Raw genomic sequence first — 17,663 nt, forward strand, 5'->3', positions numbered from 1 at the left:
GCACAGTAAGGAGTAAAAGGTCAGCACCAGTTTTGGTTCCATCCTTGTCGCGAGACGCAAAAACACGACCACTCTTGCAACTTTATAGTTGAGAATTGCGCAAGATTTATGGTAGAATCTGATGAAGTCGTCGCTCTCGAACAAGAAACAAAAGCAGCAAATGCAGAGCTTCATTGTGCCCAAGTTCAAGAAGATTGACTGAAAAAAGAACATTCATTTCCGATACGAAGATTGAATTCTCAGCTTGTCGCTTCAAGTTTGAGCGACAATTGATGGAGGTTAGACCTAACAAAGATGGTGAATGAGTACAACAAAGTGTGCAAAACCTTATAAGGGTTCGCTGTTCAATTCTTTATATCGAAGAATTCTTCGATATTGTTGAATAAACTTTGTCAAATTAAAGCTCGTATTAATAATAAGTCAAAACTATGTAATCATAATCGGGTAGTCCATAAGCCTATGCTGATGGAATGCAAAAGGAAAAAAGAACTTTGTTAATTTCCTGTTCAGCGTAAGGAAGAAGGATTATGCCTTCAATTAAAACTTACTGGGAAAAAGCGATTAGGCAGCCAAGCGTCAATGGCCACAAATCAACTTTTACATTAATTCGTTTTGGTAAAAAGAAAGATGAAAGTTGACATCGCGGGAAGAGCGGAATAAGAAGGCTCTTGAACGAGTGACAGATAGATAGGCAGACATTCAGACAAACAGACTGACAAAGAGGACATGGTTCAAATATTTAGGGCGTGAGGCGAAACAGAGTGTAAAACAAACTTGTCAAGTGGTTAGAGGGCAAGAGTTAGAGAAACCAGAAAGGGAGACACGGAGAGAAAGGGATTGAGGATGGCTTGTAATCTATTTAAAGTGAGTCGCGGCCACTAAAACTCAATTAACCCCGTTTGACGGAGCACCAGGCAATTGAAAAAGACAGAGACAGCAAGCGCAAGAGCGAGATAGAGAGATAGAGACGGAGAGGAATAAAAAGAAATACGAAATCAAGGCAAAAGATTACAAACGGAAATGGTTGGCCAACCATTGAGTGGCCCATAGATGGGATGGGAGCTCAGCATTTTTCACTTAAAACCGCATTGATACTCAATTACTAGTGTATGGGTTGCCAGGTTGCAGGATTGTTGAGTTGGCCAGTTGCTCGCCAACTCTGAGCCTTTGCAAGCTTTCCACTCAGGAGAAGCAGCGAGCCCAAAACAAACGTCGCATCGCGTCGGCGGATGTTGAGCACAGGAAAGCGGAAGCACTTTGCAACGGAAATGAAACATCAATTAAAGTCGCACACTGCCAACGCCGAACGTGCACTGTAGAACGGGCAATGGCGAACGGTGGCAACCCTGGCAGATGCCGAAAAATATATTGCTTTTGCGTCCAACTACAACCCAACATTGTTAATCCTTGTGGTGGATGCCACAGCCCTCGAAACAGCCCTCGAAACAGCCCACGAAATGCTGTCCTTGTGTCTGTTGTAAGTTTTTCTCAAATCTCCCAATGACTGAGCCCATTTTTCTGTTAGATTGCCGTTTAATTGTAACTATGGCAATTGCAGCACACGACCAAATATCTCGCTGCATCACCAAAGTGTTCCTGAAGTGCTTGCTCTTCAACATAACTTTTGTTTACTTATTTATAATTACTTTCTTTAGAGTCTTATTCTTTTGCTCTACCCATTTTTCCATTCACAGCTTACCGAACGCCTTGCAAAGATAGCCGGGCTGAATAAGCGTCATGTCGAGGATCCGTTGCACACGAATTCGAGCAGCTTAGCGGGCAGTCGTATGAACTCTATACCCAACTCGCAGTTGAATGTGGACCTAAAGGCTTTGGACAAGATAGTGACCAGCCTGCTGGAGCAGCAAAGCGGTGGCAACAGTAAAGCCACCGCAAATCTAGAAGCCGGCAGCCGAACACCGCCCGTGCAACGTATACCGTCAAAGAAACTGAACCGCTGGCGTCCGCTTTCCCGCTCAGTGCACAGTTTTAAGCGAGGCGATGCCAGAGACTATTCGGGTGGCAACTCCACCCAGTTGCAGGAGTGCAGCGATATGCAGGCTGCAATGGGAGCACAGCACTCGCACAGCAACATGCCCACCATTATGGAAAGCAGCGCTGGCAGCCCGACCGCCAACAATGCCCAGCAGCTGACGCACAATCCGTGGACGGCTTCGCTCGAGCGTACTCCGGGTGCGGTCAGAAATGTACTGCACAGCATCAGCCAGGCCGCCAATGTTCCTTTAGCCGGGTCAGGCCCTGTTCCGGAGGATCAGCTCAATCTTACACAGAACTATGTGGGTTGATTGACAAAAAATTATACTAGCATCATTTGTATATGCCTGTAATTGCAGTCACTCTCGAAAGTGATATAACCGTTACCCATTAAAAAAACACTATAGTATAAAAATATACCGAAAAATGCAAAAATAAATCGAAAGCTATATTTGGTAGCCATAGCAGCAGGACCCGAGTGAAAAAGCCGTTTTTTGCTCAATATATCAAAAATGGGTTTATCTTCAAAATTGTGTTTGGCTTTTTTCGATTTGCGGAAACAAACTTGATCTGCGTGCCTCAATAATCGAGTGTTTCTTATGAAAATGACGCTGATAAAAAATATATATTTTTTGTAGGATCGGAAATGCCTCGTTTTGCCTGCTTTATTCATTTTCTTTTAGCCTATGTGTAATTGGTAGAAAAAGTTGATGAGTTAAACTATTTCCTATTTAATTCCTTTTTCTACTATTCACCTGACAATGTCGACTACAATTATTAGACAGCTTTAAGCACTTGCAGTTCATATTGGTGAGCAAAGCTTAATATTAAATAGCAAATAGTAAGCACATCCAACTGAAACCAAGAATCACTCACGGAATTTCATTATCAAATTCATATAATGTTGTGACCCACGAGTAAATTTTAAACCTCGCAAGGGGCAAGTGGTAAGTGTCGGGGAAGCCTGGTCAACAAATGTCAAATGGCTGGTACTGTAACACTTAATAATTTAGAGGAGCAATAGAAGGACTTGAGAGAGGCGCCCAAAAGAGGGCCACTCAACGTTGACGGACGACAATTTTTGTGTGGCTGGTGTCTGTATCGCTGTCATCATCAGAGACTCAGACACAAACTGGCCGGCTGTCAGGGACAGGGATTGCACATAATGACCTAGCTGCTTCAAGTTGTCTGACCATTGCGGTTGTCGGGGAATGATGACGAATAAATTGGTTGACTTGTAGGCGCACAACAAAAGTACCTGCCATTTAATTGCTAGTGACCGTTAATTAAAATTAATAGAATGTATGTCAGTTGAGACTATCTTTGTTGCTCTGAAAATGCTACTGATTAAAGCACAGATGAATGGGACAACGACCCTTATTTCCATATATAAATAAAAGTCATGTATATACTAAGCACTCTCTGACTGCAGGGTATCAACAGATCTCCTAAGGCTGTCGGACTGCCGAAAAGGCAGCTTACCTAGCTGCTTTTAAGAATATGCATGTGAGTCACGTACTCGAAGTCCGCTTAGTTGATGGACCATTCCGGAACGAGAAGGAGTTCAGCAGTATATAGTACAAGCTAATCAGGTCTTCAAAAGTGCCCGCCATAATATTGATCTGAATGCTTTTTTTAACCCACTCACCTGTCGCTCCATGACGTCAGACAATTGTTCGCGCTCCGAATTGCGATAGTATCCGGTCAGATTGGCGCCCAGTCGCATGGTCACCTCGTAGCGCGTCTTGCCACTACGTGCCGCATTGCGATTGCTTTTCAGATTAAAGTAACCGGAATTTGCGTTCGAATTGGATCCGGAGCTGCTGCTGGTGCTGGAGATGAAGCTGCTGGCGCCGTTGATGTCAAATTCGCATGCACGATGGCAATTATTGGCGCTGGCATTACCAATGCATCCTGCGAAATACAAACCGATTATGTAAGGTAACTTTGCGTTTATCACTAAAGTAAGACGTCAAAGTAAATGACGGTCTATTATTAAAGAGCAGATAGCTTAGGTTTTATGGAATTCAAGCATTTACGCACAAAAATATTTTCCATACGGTCGAATAGGGTCAACGATGAGGAATAATTTAATAATGCTTGTTGCCAGGGTGAGAAAAATAGGGTGAGAGGACTAAACTGCATTGACATAGTGCCGCAGCCTTAGCCACACAAGCAGTTAAAGACTTTCGACAAAGCGCTTCGAGGACTCTTAAAATGCAATAAGAGACATTACAGCGCACGAAAAATGTTTGAAATGTTTAAGGAGAGTGCGAAACATACGCAAAAAAAAAATAACCCTCGTCCGGCAGCATTTCGCTCGTGACCTACATTTGCTATGCATTTCCCACCTGACCCTTGGCAAGCAGAGCAAAAGCGAATGTCAAATTCGATGACATTGTCATTCTGCGGAGAGCTCACCTGGGCAAGGGACGGATTATTGTTCTTACAGCAGAACATTGTGTAAGAAGATTTTTGCTTATTGCATGCTATCAAAATGTCTGCTCATCATTTATTAAAATAACTTCCTATCGCCACACTATGAAGTCTATTCAATAACAAATTCGGTAGTTTCATTCACATCAATTATCTTGATGATAAACAAGAAATAATTGTTGCATACTTTTGGACAGATATGTGTAAATAGCACCACACATATTCATAATGTGATTGCATACCTTCAGGCTGAAATTTAAATGAGTTAGAATGCTGCAGACGCAGTTAATGGATAATTTAATCAACTACTGATATTCTAAGAAGCAGGCGATTTATTAGGTACGATTTCGAATTGATATTTTCATGAAAGCTTCAAGTAAGTGAATTTGTTTGCGACTCAGAGCATGCAGTGCTGTTGCAATATTTGCTCGAGTTTTACTCATTGTTGCCTGTCACTTGTTGTCATTGTTGTGGGTTTGGCGCGCTCGCAACAGTTGCAGACTTTGCTGGCGCTGCAGCAACAACAACAAAGTCAACATTGGGCGTGCCAGTCCGCCCAGTGACAACCTTTCCACTTGCCGGTTAAATGACGCGACAAAGTCTGCACTTGACAATACCCCGGTCATGCCGTGTCCTGCCTCAACCCATCCTCGGTATGCTCATCAACCCTATCGCTCAGTCCCTTTACAGAACACTTTGTGTGTTGCATGCCTCTCAGCGGGCATCGAGTGCATTTTCAATGCTTAATTATTTCCTTAATTAAATTTGCTTGCCGAGCTTCGTTTTCGTTTTCCTCCATTTTTTTGCGTTTTGCATTTTCAGTTCGTTGTTTCTTTCACTCTGTCTGTCTCTCTGTCTGCGTCTTCACCTATCTCTTTTGCTCTCCTCCCCATTGAATTGATGTTTTTCAGATGCACATGCTCCGTTTGCATTCCTTATTGCTTGTAATGTCCGATTAAATTTATTCCCTTTCTATGGGGCTCACTTACCCTGGGTCGACTCGTTGATTTCTGGTATTTCACATTTGGTGCCCTTATAACCTTTAGGACAGTGGCACGTTATGGCCGCATCGCCGATGTGCCTGTAAATCAAATAAAATTAATTTATTCACCAGAATCGATTGAACTTTATCTGCTTTTCAAATAACTATTTGTTGTTCTTGAGAATTTCTTTTAAATTCTGTATATATACATATTTATGTATACATATGTGCCATGAAGTCTTAAGTAGTTTTGAAAGTTGTAATTAAAATTTGAAAAGTTTATCTTATTATTTATATTGCAGTCTATTATTCTTTATTTCAGCAATCTGTGCATCTTGAAGCTCATTAAGCTTTACACTGCAGGCTCTGGCCAACTGAGGTTGCGTATTATTTTGATGACTCAACTTACTTGCAAGTGCCGCCGTTTTGGCAAATGTTCGTATGCGCATCCGTACATAGTGGACCATGACCACAGTCGCTGCCACTGAAACCAGGGAAACAGGCGCATCCATAAGAGCTGCAGTGAGATGAAAAAGAAGATTAGAATGTGATTCATTAGTACTTTGCTAGTGATGTTTATTTTTATATTTCCTAAGTTTATATATATAAACTGTCAGCTGTAAGAGACAAGATCCTGCAGTAGTTGTCAGAACAGGATATCTTATTTTATTTGGCATCAAATTTCTAAAAATATTTTTCTTGTTATTTTACACAATGTTATCAATTGTAATAATTTATAACCGCTACCCATGGGGAAGAAGCGTATTATAACTTTGTGTCTGCAGGAAATGTATATAACAGGCAGAAGAATCCATCTTCGACCCTATAAAGTACATATAAATATGATATAGCCATGGTATATTTTTAGTGTTATTGTGGTATATTTATTTGGTATAATTAAAGTTCACAGTAGGTAACGGGTGTAACACAGCCGAGCATACTCGAATTAGGTTTGTTACTTGTTTTGATGATGGTTTTTTGAATTATTGAATTATTGAATTACCGAACCTCGATTGAAATACCAATGGATTATTATCAATTATGTATGGTAGTGCTAACTTTTTTGAAGTATCTGTGTACACATGACGGCTTACAAATTTACGGAAGGGAGAGCGTTGTGGTACGTGTTTAAGACGAGTTTTTTATATTTGCTGAAAAACATCATTTGAACTAAATGTTAAGGTCAAACACTTAACCCAAGGCAATAATTTAAATAACTTGGCGTCAAGGATATGCCAGACAAACACGAACACTCACACGCGTAGAGGAAAAAATATGGGTGGACAAAAATGAGGCCTTGAGAATTCTTTGCGCACTTATTAAGTTCAATTAAGAGCAAACAAGTACTAGAGGCCGAGAAGTCCTTGAGCTTGAGCTCACGTCTGCTCATTAATGTAAACGACAGTGTAGAAGCTAAGGACTCTTTATCGAGTCCAAACTTTTACCCATAAAATGTTATTAAAAGACAAAAGACAATAGGACACTTTAAGCTAACTTTAACCAAAACAAACAGAGAGGACAAATAAATTAAATATCAACATTCACAATCACTTTTTTATTATAAATATTTATAAAATAAATGATATTTCATTTAGCTGGGAAAACAGTTTAATTAGATTTTGCCATCATGTCAATTAGAATGGGAAGCATGACGGCAAATTGCTTTTCGGCGTTTCAAATCACAAAAATTAATTCACGCTAACAAAATATTCGTGTTGACAATCTAATTGGGACTCCGAGCTTAGCAAAAGATGACAAAAAAAAAACGATAAAGTTAAAATATTGCCGGCGCGAATAAACGACTGCATGATATGCTGCACTAGACTCAGACTTCAACAGCTCAGTAATATTGTAAATAATATTTGGTAATTATTAGAAGTTTATATATTAAAATATATATGAATGCATAAAAAAAACTCGTCGAAGTACAATTTTGTATATTTTAATTATAAATTTAGTATTCAATAATAATAGAGGGTATAAAAAGGTCGCCTACTATTTGTGCGTTGAATAATGGCGTATCCTTTGCCATTTGTTTCACTCCCCATTTAAATGTCTGTTTGTCTGTCTGCAGCCCCGTCGCTCGTTTTTCAGCGCCAAACAATCACAATTGCTGTTGTGTTTTGTGCCATGCGTCGTTGACACATGTCAACAGAAATTAATTTTTAGAAACATTTTGAAATTGTCGAGAAGAAATTTTGGGGAAATTAAAGCCTGCCTAAAAATGTACAGCAATTTCATTAGAACTCCCGCTAGTTGCCGCGACTATTGGCATATGTGCAGTCATATAATTGTTGTATCTCTCTTGTCATCAATTTGATGTTAAATATTTAGTTTGTCCGTTGAGTTGGACACAAGTTTGCAGATATCAAAACGACAAAAAACATAAACTAATTGATCTGCTATTAACGCCATAGGCAATATACATTAGCTGATAGTAGCATATGTCAATATTGAATGCATGTTAAGTATACGAGGGTTGCTATTTATATTTCTGGCCTAATAATGAAAATGCGAATATTTATAAAAAAAAATGGATTTATTGTTTGTCACAGTATTCTCCAGCAAGATTTATATACTTTCGAATCCCCTCAAATCAATTGTCGAAGCACTTTTTCCACTCTGATTGAGGCACCTCCAAAACATGGTTTTTGAACGCTTTAACAGCATCTTCTGACATCGAAAATCGATGACCACGCCTTTTTTCGATGATGTGCGGGTATAAAAAGAAGTCATTGGGTGCCAAGTCAGGGCTGTAAGGCGGATGACCCATGAATTCCACGTTTTGACCACAAAAAAAGGCGCGGGTTTGAGCTGGTGTGTGAGAGTTCGCGTTGTCATGGTGCGGAATGATCCATCTTTTCTTGTTCGTTTTTCGAATTTCTACAAGGACTTCAGGCTTACAAATTATGGTGTACCACTCAGAATTGACTGTCCTACATTGCTCAAGCGAAACAGTCGCCACATGACCAGTTTTACCGAAGAAACAGGAGACCCTTTGCTGAATAGTGCTTCCTCCACGAACAAGGTTCGTTGGATTTGGCTCGTCTTCAAAGACCCACACGGTCGATTGCTGTTTTGTTTTGGGCTCATAACCATAGATCCATGATTCGTCACCTGTGACTATCTTATAAATGTCTTTTGAAGCACAGGGAATGTATTTTTCCAAAATTTCTTTGAACCAATCCACACAAGCCTTTTTGAGCAATTGCCAAATTGTGCGGGTGCTGAGAACAACTTTTTGACCAGGTGTTTATGCAATATGGAATGTATTCTGGTGGAAGAAATGTCAAAGGATGCCTCTATCTAACGATATGTCACATGACGATCTAGCATTATCAGTTCACGCACGGCATCAATGTTTTCTGGCACAACGTCTGTTTTTTGACGACCTTCACAACCTTCGTCTTCCAGCGAGCATCGGCCACGATAGAATCCATTAAATCAGTTTTTCACAGGGCTATAGGATGGCACTTCATCGCGTTATAAAGACTTAAGTTCATCGGTGCACTCTTGTCGTAATAATCCAAGTCGAAAGTTGTGAAAAATTATTGCTCGAAAATGTTAACGAGTTAATTCGATTTTTCTGCCGAGGTAAGTTTTAGATTAATCGTTTATCGATATCAAACGTGGTCGCACATGAAAAAGTTGTATGGAGCTTTTATCGATAAAAGTCCAAACTTTCTTTGGGAAATAGCCAATTGGTCCTAATATGGCTAAAAGTGACCTAGGCCAGAAACTTAAATAGCAGCCCTCGTACGCCGTGTTGGCCACAAGCAATAAAAGAAACTTTTTCGCTTTCTTTTTCTCAGTTTTTTTTTATGTTTGCGCCTAAAACTTTAACGAAGAGAACGAAATCAAAACGTGCCCAGGGGTGCGACAAAAACTGGGAAAACTGTACTGAACTCGGAGACACTTGGAAAAACTTTTGCTTTTCTTTTGTGTTGCAGAATAACATTCACTTGGATTTGTTGGACTTTAATGGGCATTCTTGATGCGTGTTGGGCATTCAGTACAACAACCAATAAATTCTCATGAAAAAGCCGAGGCAACACTTGTTGGATAATCGTATTGAGGGATCGAGAGGTGTTTGCAAGCTCTTTTCGTTTTTCTGGTTAGTCATAAATTAAAAGCACATTTCGTTGTCTTTGAACTGCTTTAAGCAGCAGAGGCTTTTGTTGTCTTTAGCTATTTATCATATGTACGTATGTAAGTAGTAAATATGTAAGCAGTATCTATGATATGTACATACATGAGCCATATAATATAGAATAAGCTCGGGACACGCCCATTGTTGGTTCCCCACATTGACCTAGTGCTGTTCGCTTGTTGTTGTTGTGCATCTCAAGTATATATGTAAGTAATTGTGCCTTTGTCTAGCGGAAATTAATTGCCTCTCTGGTGTTCAGTGCTCTGGCATCTGCGGTGCTATTGCGACTGCGATTACAAGACCCTTCGTCCTTCCCTGCGCATGGACCTTGCATGTCCTGCCGTCTGTGACGGAAGCGCTTGCCCCTAACAAATGCCGCATGTTTGGTCTGCTGACCAACAAAACCAGCTGACCGAAATAGTCGAATCGAAAAAGTTGTAAAAAAAAACTCATTCGTGAGCCATCAATTTAGAACAACTGGTCTATACTCTGTAAAATAAATGCAAACTTCACACGGAATACAAATTTAAAAATCTCTTGAAAAATATTTTAAAATATCTTTGCAATATATGTATGTATGAAGTGAAGTGAAAGATAGGGTATCAAGAGAACAGAAGCTTTTCAAAATGCAAAGTCCTATCTCTTTCAATGGTTTTTGCATTTTTTACGATTCGTTGAAAATCACCTGCAGCTGTTTGTCCATGTGTTGCAGTACTTCTGCATATTTTTGGTATTTTTTTTCCTGTTTTTGATCATTTTTTGTTGAGCGAACGATTTAAATTTTTTTTCACTAGGCGCACCAAAATTTGCATTCTTTTCTTGCTCAATTTTTTTTTTGTTATTTGTAGTTAGCTGGAGGCAGTCTTCTCTTGTAAATAAAAATTAAATATATTGCGCATACGACATGTGCGGCACGTGGAAAGCAGCAGGCAGAATTCAGAAGGCATTGTTTTGATTATGATATCGACCCCAATCGTTTTTGGTCTTCGTATTTAAATTCATTTAAATTCAAAAATGCAGCTCAACAATTAAAACAGCGTGCCAAAAGCTGTTACAATTTTATGGGCCGCCACTCAAAAACTGCTGACAGTTAAGTGCTGACTGTTTAGCAGCAAAGCAGAGACTCCAAACCTTTCTCTTGGCTCTGCTGGCTTCTGCTTATGACAGAAATAACTAATAATTTTCATGATGCACATACATACAAACTCCTTGGATGTATTTGTGTGTATTCATAGTTGTCTGGCTGCCAATAGCGCCTTGCCTCATGCGAGGAAAGAAACTTGCGACAGTAGCCAACATTCTCTCAGTGAGTTGCACTTATGACTAACCGACAATAAGCAGACACATGCTGAAAGGCTGCTTTGATTTCAATGTACACTGAGAGAACAGATTTAACTCAAATCAAGAATGCTACAGTCGAGTGTGCTCGACTGTGAGATACTCGCTACCCACTTTGGATAAGAGCACTGAGGAATTATTCTTAAACATAAAAAACTAATATACCGCTAAATACTAAAATATACCGAGGACTATATTTGGTATATTGCTATATTGTTACATTCAGAGTAGAGTTCTAAATATACCTGATTAACAAATTCAGAAATCGAAAAAACTGTTATTATAATATGTTCTTAAATTACACTTGCTATTCGATTATATTCGATTTACGAAGGCAGAAGTTGGCGTGATGTCGAAAAACTTCAATTTCTATTTCAACCAATTCATTTTTGCAACTTATTCACAATTATGTAATTGTAGCTACAAAGAATTTGGTGTAGTGCAGTTTAGCTTGAGGGGATGTCAGAGATTCGTTAGTTGAATTTTTGACAAACAGCCAAAAAGCATTCTAGGAGTTTGAGAAAATATGAAAAGCAGCCAGTTGTATCTCAAATGGATGCATGCAATTATAAAATGTCCCGAGAAGCTGAAACGGCGACAGGGGTCTTGGTCTTGGGTCACAAAATAATTTATATTTGGATGGAGATGTATTATAAATAGTATGTATCTGCTGCAATTTAAGAAGAGACATTATATGCAATGGCTATTATAAGCCATATGATCCATAATTATATACTTTAAACCTTAATGATCTTCATCAACGCAAAGGTCAATCCGCCATTAGACCAAATGAAAATTATTTGTTATACAACATAGAGATAGATTTTCTTTGTAAACTCGTATACAAAAGTGAATCCTTATCCTGCAGAGAACTCATGCTCCGAAAAAAAATGAACCATACACGCACGCAACAGGGAAAGGAAAAGCAATGGTAAATTACAACAAATTGGTTTAGGTTTCAATGTGTGTACTGACGAACAAATAAAATTTTAGCAGCTCTGAAAAAGAGCTTGAAAAATAAAAGATTTTTCGTTTTTGTTGTACTACTTTTTCTATTCACCTAATGTAATCAAATTAAATGCCATTAAATTTGATGGCTTTTTTTCTGCGGATAGGTGTGCACATAAAACTGTGTATGAGTGTGTGAGAGTAGGTGTGTGTGTGTGTGTGCGAAAAGGGGTAGCGAGTATAGCAATTGTTACCGATTGTTACGGTAGCCTTGCGGCTCCTACGGTTTTTCTTCTTTTTTTTATGGCTCGACAATCGTAAAAATGTTGTTAAAAAATAAATTTGAATTTGCATTTTTATGGTTTTGTCTTTTGTATATAGAAATTAATTTACCACCATTACAAAATTTGAAAATTAAATTGCTGGAAACTCAGTGAAAAACAAGTTGTGAGTGTTTCTGCTGACAGGAAAGACACGTGGAAGTCTCAACCAAAATAAAAATATACAAAAATAACAGCAGCCAATTATAATTGTAAAGTTTTTGGCTGACAAACGAGTTCAGGTAAGTTTTTTCCGTTTTTTGTTTGCCCCAAAAGGGAACTTGGCAGCTAAGAATGAGCCACATATGGCAAAAGTAAGCACACAGGAAAATTAAAAATGAAACTCCCACAAGAGTTCAGAGGGCAAACTTTTAATTGAGCAAGGAGAGATGGAGACAGAAAGTGAGATGCAGATGCAGATGCAAACGAAGATGGAGATGGATATGGATATGGATGGAATAAGAAGAGGGAGCTACATCAGGTCAAAATTTTGGGCAAACAAAACTTAATTGCAATATGCAGAGCACCTGCAGCTATTTGAATCCCCTTTGACCTGTACCTCCTCCGACTTTAAGAGCATGCTCGTGCCTCAGCTGCCACCTCCTCAACTTTGGATAAATGACAATGTTTGACAAGGCAAACAATACACAATACACGCATTCTCATATGACGGGTGACTGGCGACTGGTGAATGGTGAATGGCGAATGGTAGCCAGATGCGAATGACACTGACACAGTTGCCACCGAGTTACCGAGTCACCAAGTGGATGCCAACCGACTCATTGCACATGCAACGCCCACAACATTGCCATCCTTACAACGACAACAGCGACAACAACAGCAACATCAACGACCATCCCCCTGGCACGCTGTATCACTGTTTGCTCTTGCTCTGAACCTGATCTCATTTAACGCAGTCGGTCTGTTTACCCAACTTGCCCCGGCAGCGGCTACATGCGTTATTACATGCGAAAAATACGAAAACTCCGAGGCGAACACTCGTTGCACGCTACATGCTGCACGCAGCACGCAGCACGCAGCACGTTGCACATGGATTGCCGTAAGCTGCACCAGCTTCCCACACCTCCTCCGCACTGTTGGCCGCTCTGCTCATGTGACACACAATTTGCCACCGCTTGAACGTGGCCTAATTTTAGTTTTTCTCTTTTGTTGTTGTTTTATGTTGCTCAACTGATTGCTGACCTACTGTCAAGGTTCCCCATTGACAGCTTGACGGGATCCACGTGCGTATATCCTATAAAATTCCACTCATTGCTATCGCAATTCCAGTGCCTTCTATTACAGGGTATAAGCTTGGAGTATTTTATTCACTTGGTTGTTTCTATGCTCATAAAATTCAAGGGTATTATAACATTGTGCCTGCAGGAAATATATCTAACAAGCAGAAAAAGTCATCTCCGATAATATACATATATTCTCTATTAGGGTCAACAGCCGAAGAGACTATAAGAGATAGAGAGAGTTATAATTCTTTTTCGACATCACTTGCTTTGTTTGCACGCAGAATATTGGAGTTTTTGGGCAATAGGGTCTCAGTTGCCAACTAGTATATTTTGACATATAGTATATTTTGTACTCTAGTACAATATCTTCGTATATATCAAATACAGTATGGTATTTATGATTTTATTGAAAATGGACAACGGGCATCTCACAGTCGAGCATACTCGACTATATCTTTCTTTCTTGTTTGTTGTGAGCATGTAGCTTCGAAAGTTAACGAAATTAGTCTGTGATTGGTCAAAGTAAAAAGAATCAAAACTATAACAAAAGACAATCTTTTTTGTTGAATCACTGGAATTTCTCAGGAATTGCAAATTCTTAGTTCTTCATTTGCTTAAATTTTTTAATTTTAGTATCGCAGGTTTAAAGTTTCTAGAGAAAATAACACACCAGAATCTTAAAACACTCTCGAGATGGATTTTTAAATATGAAGCCTTTTAAGTAACAAACAAAATTATATCAGTCTTCCTTTGTAAGTAAGGTACAAACACAAATTAAGCAATCGTAGCATAGCATTTGTCTTTATTCAATTATTCTCATCAAATTGGCTATTAGTACGCATCCTTTTCCCAATTTAAACCCTTAAAATATATTCAATTCCACTTTCAACTAACGCAACGCTCAGAGAACTGAAGGAGAAAAAAGGCTTGGAAAAGAACCCGCATCAGTTCGATATGAAATCCTCTTTGTTGCGCCTCAAAGCGAAAACTTTTTCAATTAAACATTTCTTCTTAAAAATACAGACACGCACAGAGAACTCTTAACAAAAAAGCCAAACTAAAAGAGAAATCCCTTAAAACGACTGTAGTATACCCTTCACTGAATTTTCAAATATATTTTTACCCAGCATATAGTCTATTGCAAAATTAACGTTAACTGATTTGTTTGTTTCAATGAAACTAAAATTTTATGGAAGAATGGTAGTGTGCTTAAGTAAGAACTTATTAGATTATGTTATTCCATTTCATTTGCAACATTCATTTCACTTTTTCGTAGAGTATTAAAAGGGAGCGTGAGTCAAATGGGTTGAAAACCATACAAAATATTTAAACATAAATTGTTTGCAGCTGAATGGAACTTTTGCGGTGAAGTGCAACAGATTTATGCAAACCGAAAAACTGATGCATGCATATTCTCAATCGGCAGTGCTAACAAACAAATGTGTAAAACAAATTGCTTTTGTTGATATGATATTTTTGATGTTATTTTCCTGCTTTATTTTTTGTAGCAGACGCTAAAGCAATAGCAGCAGTAACAGCAATTGAAAATTAAAACGCAATGCCAACAACCAATGGCTGGTCAATTGTTTATTGCTTATTGTTTATTGTCCTTGTGGATACTTCTGAATTGCCAAAGGAATGAAAGCAGATCGACGACAGCCAAGGAGCTAGAGCTGTAAGGAAGCCAGTTAGCCCCGCAGGCATTTTAAATATTTTAAGCTAACTTTATTAGCAATAAAATGAACTCTGCTGGCAACCACTTGTAATGAGGTGGCAATAAAAAAAAAAATTTTAATTGCATCGCAGTGTCAATAGCTACAGGACGATTCTTAAATTAAATACAAGAAAACAAAAACAAAATCGAAATAAAATACAATTAGTGGTTGCTATGAAAACTCAGCATCAAATCTGTTCAATGTATTTAATGAAAAATTCTACGTATTCATTTCAGTTTAGATATATAATATATAAATATATTCATATTAAATATATTCATCCATATATCAGAAAGCTTCATCTTTCTCCATATGATATCGCTCATTAAAAGTTTAGAGGCAAACGCTAAATAAGCGAGGTAGTAAAAATTAAATTAATAAAATAACGAAAGGAAAGAAAGTCTGTCAAGTATACGCTCTGTGGTCCCCTTTCTTTCTAGCAGCTCTTATCATTTGACATTTTTAAAACGTTATGCATTTTTTCGCACAATTATTAAACAAAACACGCAAAGGACGAGCATCATAAAAATGCAATGAAAAATTGTGCGACAAGCACTGATGGCACACATGGAAACAATGATGCGGGAAGAGAGAGGGAAGGTGTTCAGTTCGGAGAGGTAGGTTACAGTCTGCCGACTGGTAACAGTTGTAGGGGCTTTAAGAGGAACTTCAGATACTTGACGACGCGATGCCAGCTTGAGTTGCTCTTGTTTTGTTTATCTTAGCCACGTAGAGTGGAAGACAAGTCAGTGCCTCATTTGCCTTGGCTTCGTAATTAACTTACGAGTTAAGACCAGAAGTTACCAGGGAGCTGCTACGTGTCTCTCATGAAGGGGCACCGCTGTCTCGCGTTGGGCTATCGGAGGCTGTCACTTTTATATTAAATTTCTAGGCAACAACGCGAACACATTTCGCTTTCATTTTGACATTAATATTAATATTCAATTAGTCAGCCAGCGTGTTGGCCCTCGGGCTGTCCAATTAATGTTAATTATGCTAAGTAGGCCAGGCCACTTGCATGTTTGCCTTATTTTCCGCGCAAATTGCTTTCGAGTTGCCTCAGTTTATTTTTTGATCAGGCTCATAAATCCAGCTCCCAAATGTATTAAATTGATTTGTCTTGTCGCCTTCTCGGTCTTTATTCTATTTGTTCCTTTATTGTATCATTGCCAGTCGTCCTAAGCGCTGTTAATTGCCTTTAAATTGTCAAATTTGCTGGCGTTAAAATTCAAATTAACAAAAGCAATTGAAAAAGTTCTTCGATTCGCCCCAGAGCATGTTTTGTTTATTATGCTAATTGAGTTAGTGCCTTCACGTTCTGGCGCCTTCTTGAGGAAAATTCACGCCACACTCAAAATAATGGGGTGGGGAAAGTGGGAGGATTGGCTGGAAAAGAGGTGGCAAACTCATTGTTCTTTTATGTAAATTCATTTATTTCAGCCAACTAGCAAATCTACCTTATCTATAAGAAAATACAATACGATTTAAGCTAGAGTAAGGCATATTTTAATGTATTTAAATTTGAGTGAAAAATGTTATCTTCAAATAAATGCAAATCTTAATTTGCGCCAACTTGTCACTTTGTCAGTTTTCTTAACTTTCGTGTGATTTTAAATATGTTTTTGATGAAGGTTTCATTAGTTTTATGACAAGGTTGAGTACAGTGCTCAGAGAGCATTAGCATTCCCTAGGTAGACACTTCTTTTCCAGTCTGTGTGCTCTCACTCTTATCTCCTGAATCTTCACTCCTGTCATTCTCTTTGGATCTCTAAGGCATTGTCGGCACATACATACACACGCAAGCGGCATTAGTTTAACCTTCATAAATGGTAGCCAATGCCAAACAAATGATATTGCTTTTAGCCAACTCGGCGCACATTAGCTCCTCCGCTGCTCGCATGTGCTGCCATTTATAAGTCATGCCCGAGAACTGTACACGTGGTGGCCAGAGAGACAGAGAGAGGGAGAGAAGAGGAAGGAGGGCCGCAGGGAGAGCGGTCTCAGAGCAAGTGCACCTGTGTCCGGGTGCCACGCATATTTAAGCACACCAAAACTTTTACGCCTCACAACTTTTGGTCGAATGCTTCATTCTGCTCCCTCGCTCGCTCTTCGCGCATTCACTTCTGTCGACTGTTGGTGATTTCAAAATTGAGTTTTCTTTCGGTTCCGGTCAATGCATATAAACTGGGCCAATGGCAATGCCAATCGTGGACTCTCTCAACAGTCGCGCACCCAAAATCACGGGCATCTAACCATGCAAACTGTTAAATGTTTGCATATCAATCTTTGCTCTTCTTTCTCTTCGCTTTCTATTTCAGACTGGGTTTCGGGGCTCTAAGGGGTTTAGGGGATCTGCTTCGGTTCGGCTTCCGTTTATGTATTTCGCTTGAAATTCAAATACAGATTCAGATGGTGGCAAAACGGTACAACTGTTTGGGGCCTTTCAGCCTAAACCAAGTGGGAGCCATACATTTTGCAATGTTCCAGTGGCTGACGCTGTTGTTGCTCTTGCTTTTTGCTTTTGCTGTTGCTGTT

At 39.1% G+C, this 17,663-nt stretch overlaps 2 protein-coding genes across 4 annotated transcripts in view; one reads left to right on the forward strand and one right to left on the reverse strand.

Moving 5' to 3' along the window:
- The window catches only part of LOC133834949 (uncharacterized), a 45,945-nt gene extending 43,579 nt beyond the window's left edge, over positions 1-2,366 (forward strand). For all 3 annotated transcript variants that reach the window (XM_062264753.1, XM_062264744.1, XM_062264778.1), the window contains one exon: positions 1,695-2,366. In XM_062264753.1, the coding sequence (XP_062120737.1) occupies positions 1,695-2,306 (612 nt within the window). In that variant the 3' untranslated portion in view covers positions 2,307-2,366. The remainder of the gene's footprint in view (positions 1-1,694) is intronic.
- Positions 1-17,663, reverse strand: part of LOC133834941 (uncharacterized) — a 193,232-nt gene that overhangs the window by 83,348 nt on the left and 92,221 nt on the right. The window contains 3 exon segments of the mRNA XM_062264732.1: positions 3,644-3,909; positions 5,421-5,512; positions 5,823-5,930. Of these exon segments, the coding sequence (XP_062120716.1) occupies positions 3,644-3,909; positions 5,421-5,512; positions 5,823-5,930 (466 nt within the window).

Source organism: Drosophila sulfurigaster, chromosome 2L (genome assembly GCF_023558435.1).
Source record: "Drosophila sulfurigaster albostrigata strain 15112-1811.04 chromosome 2L, ASM2355843v2, whole genome shotgun sequence".
Taxonomy (NCBI): domain Eukaryota; kingdom Metazoa; phylum Arthropoda; class Insecta; order Diptera; family Drosophilidae; genus Drosophila; species Drosophila sulfurigaster.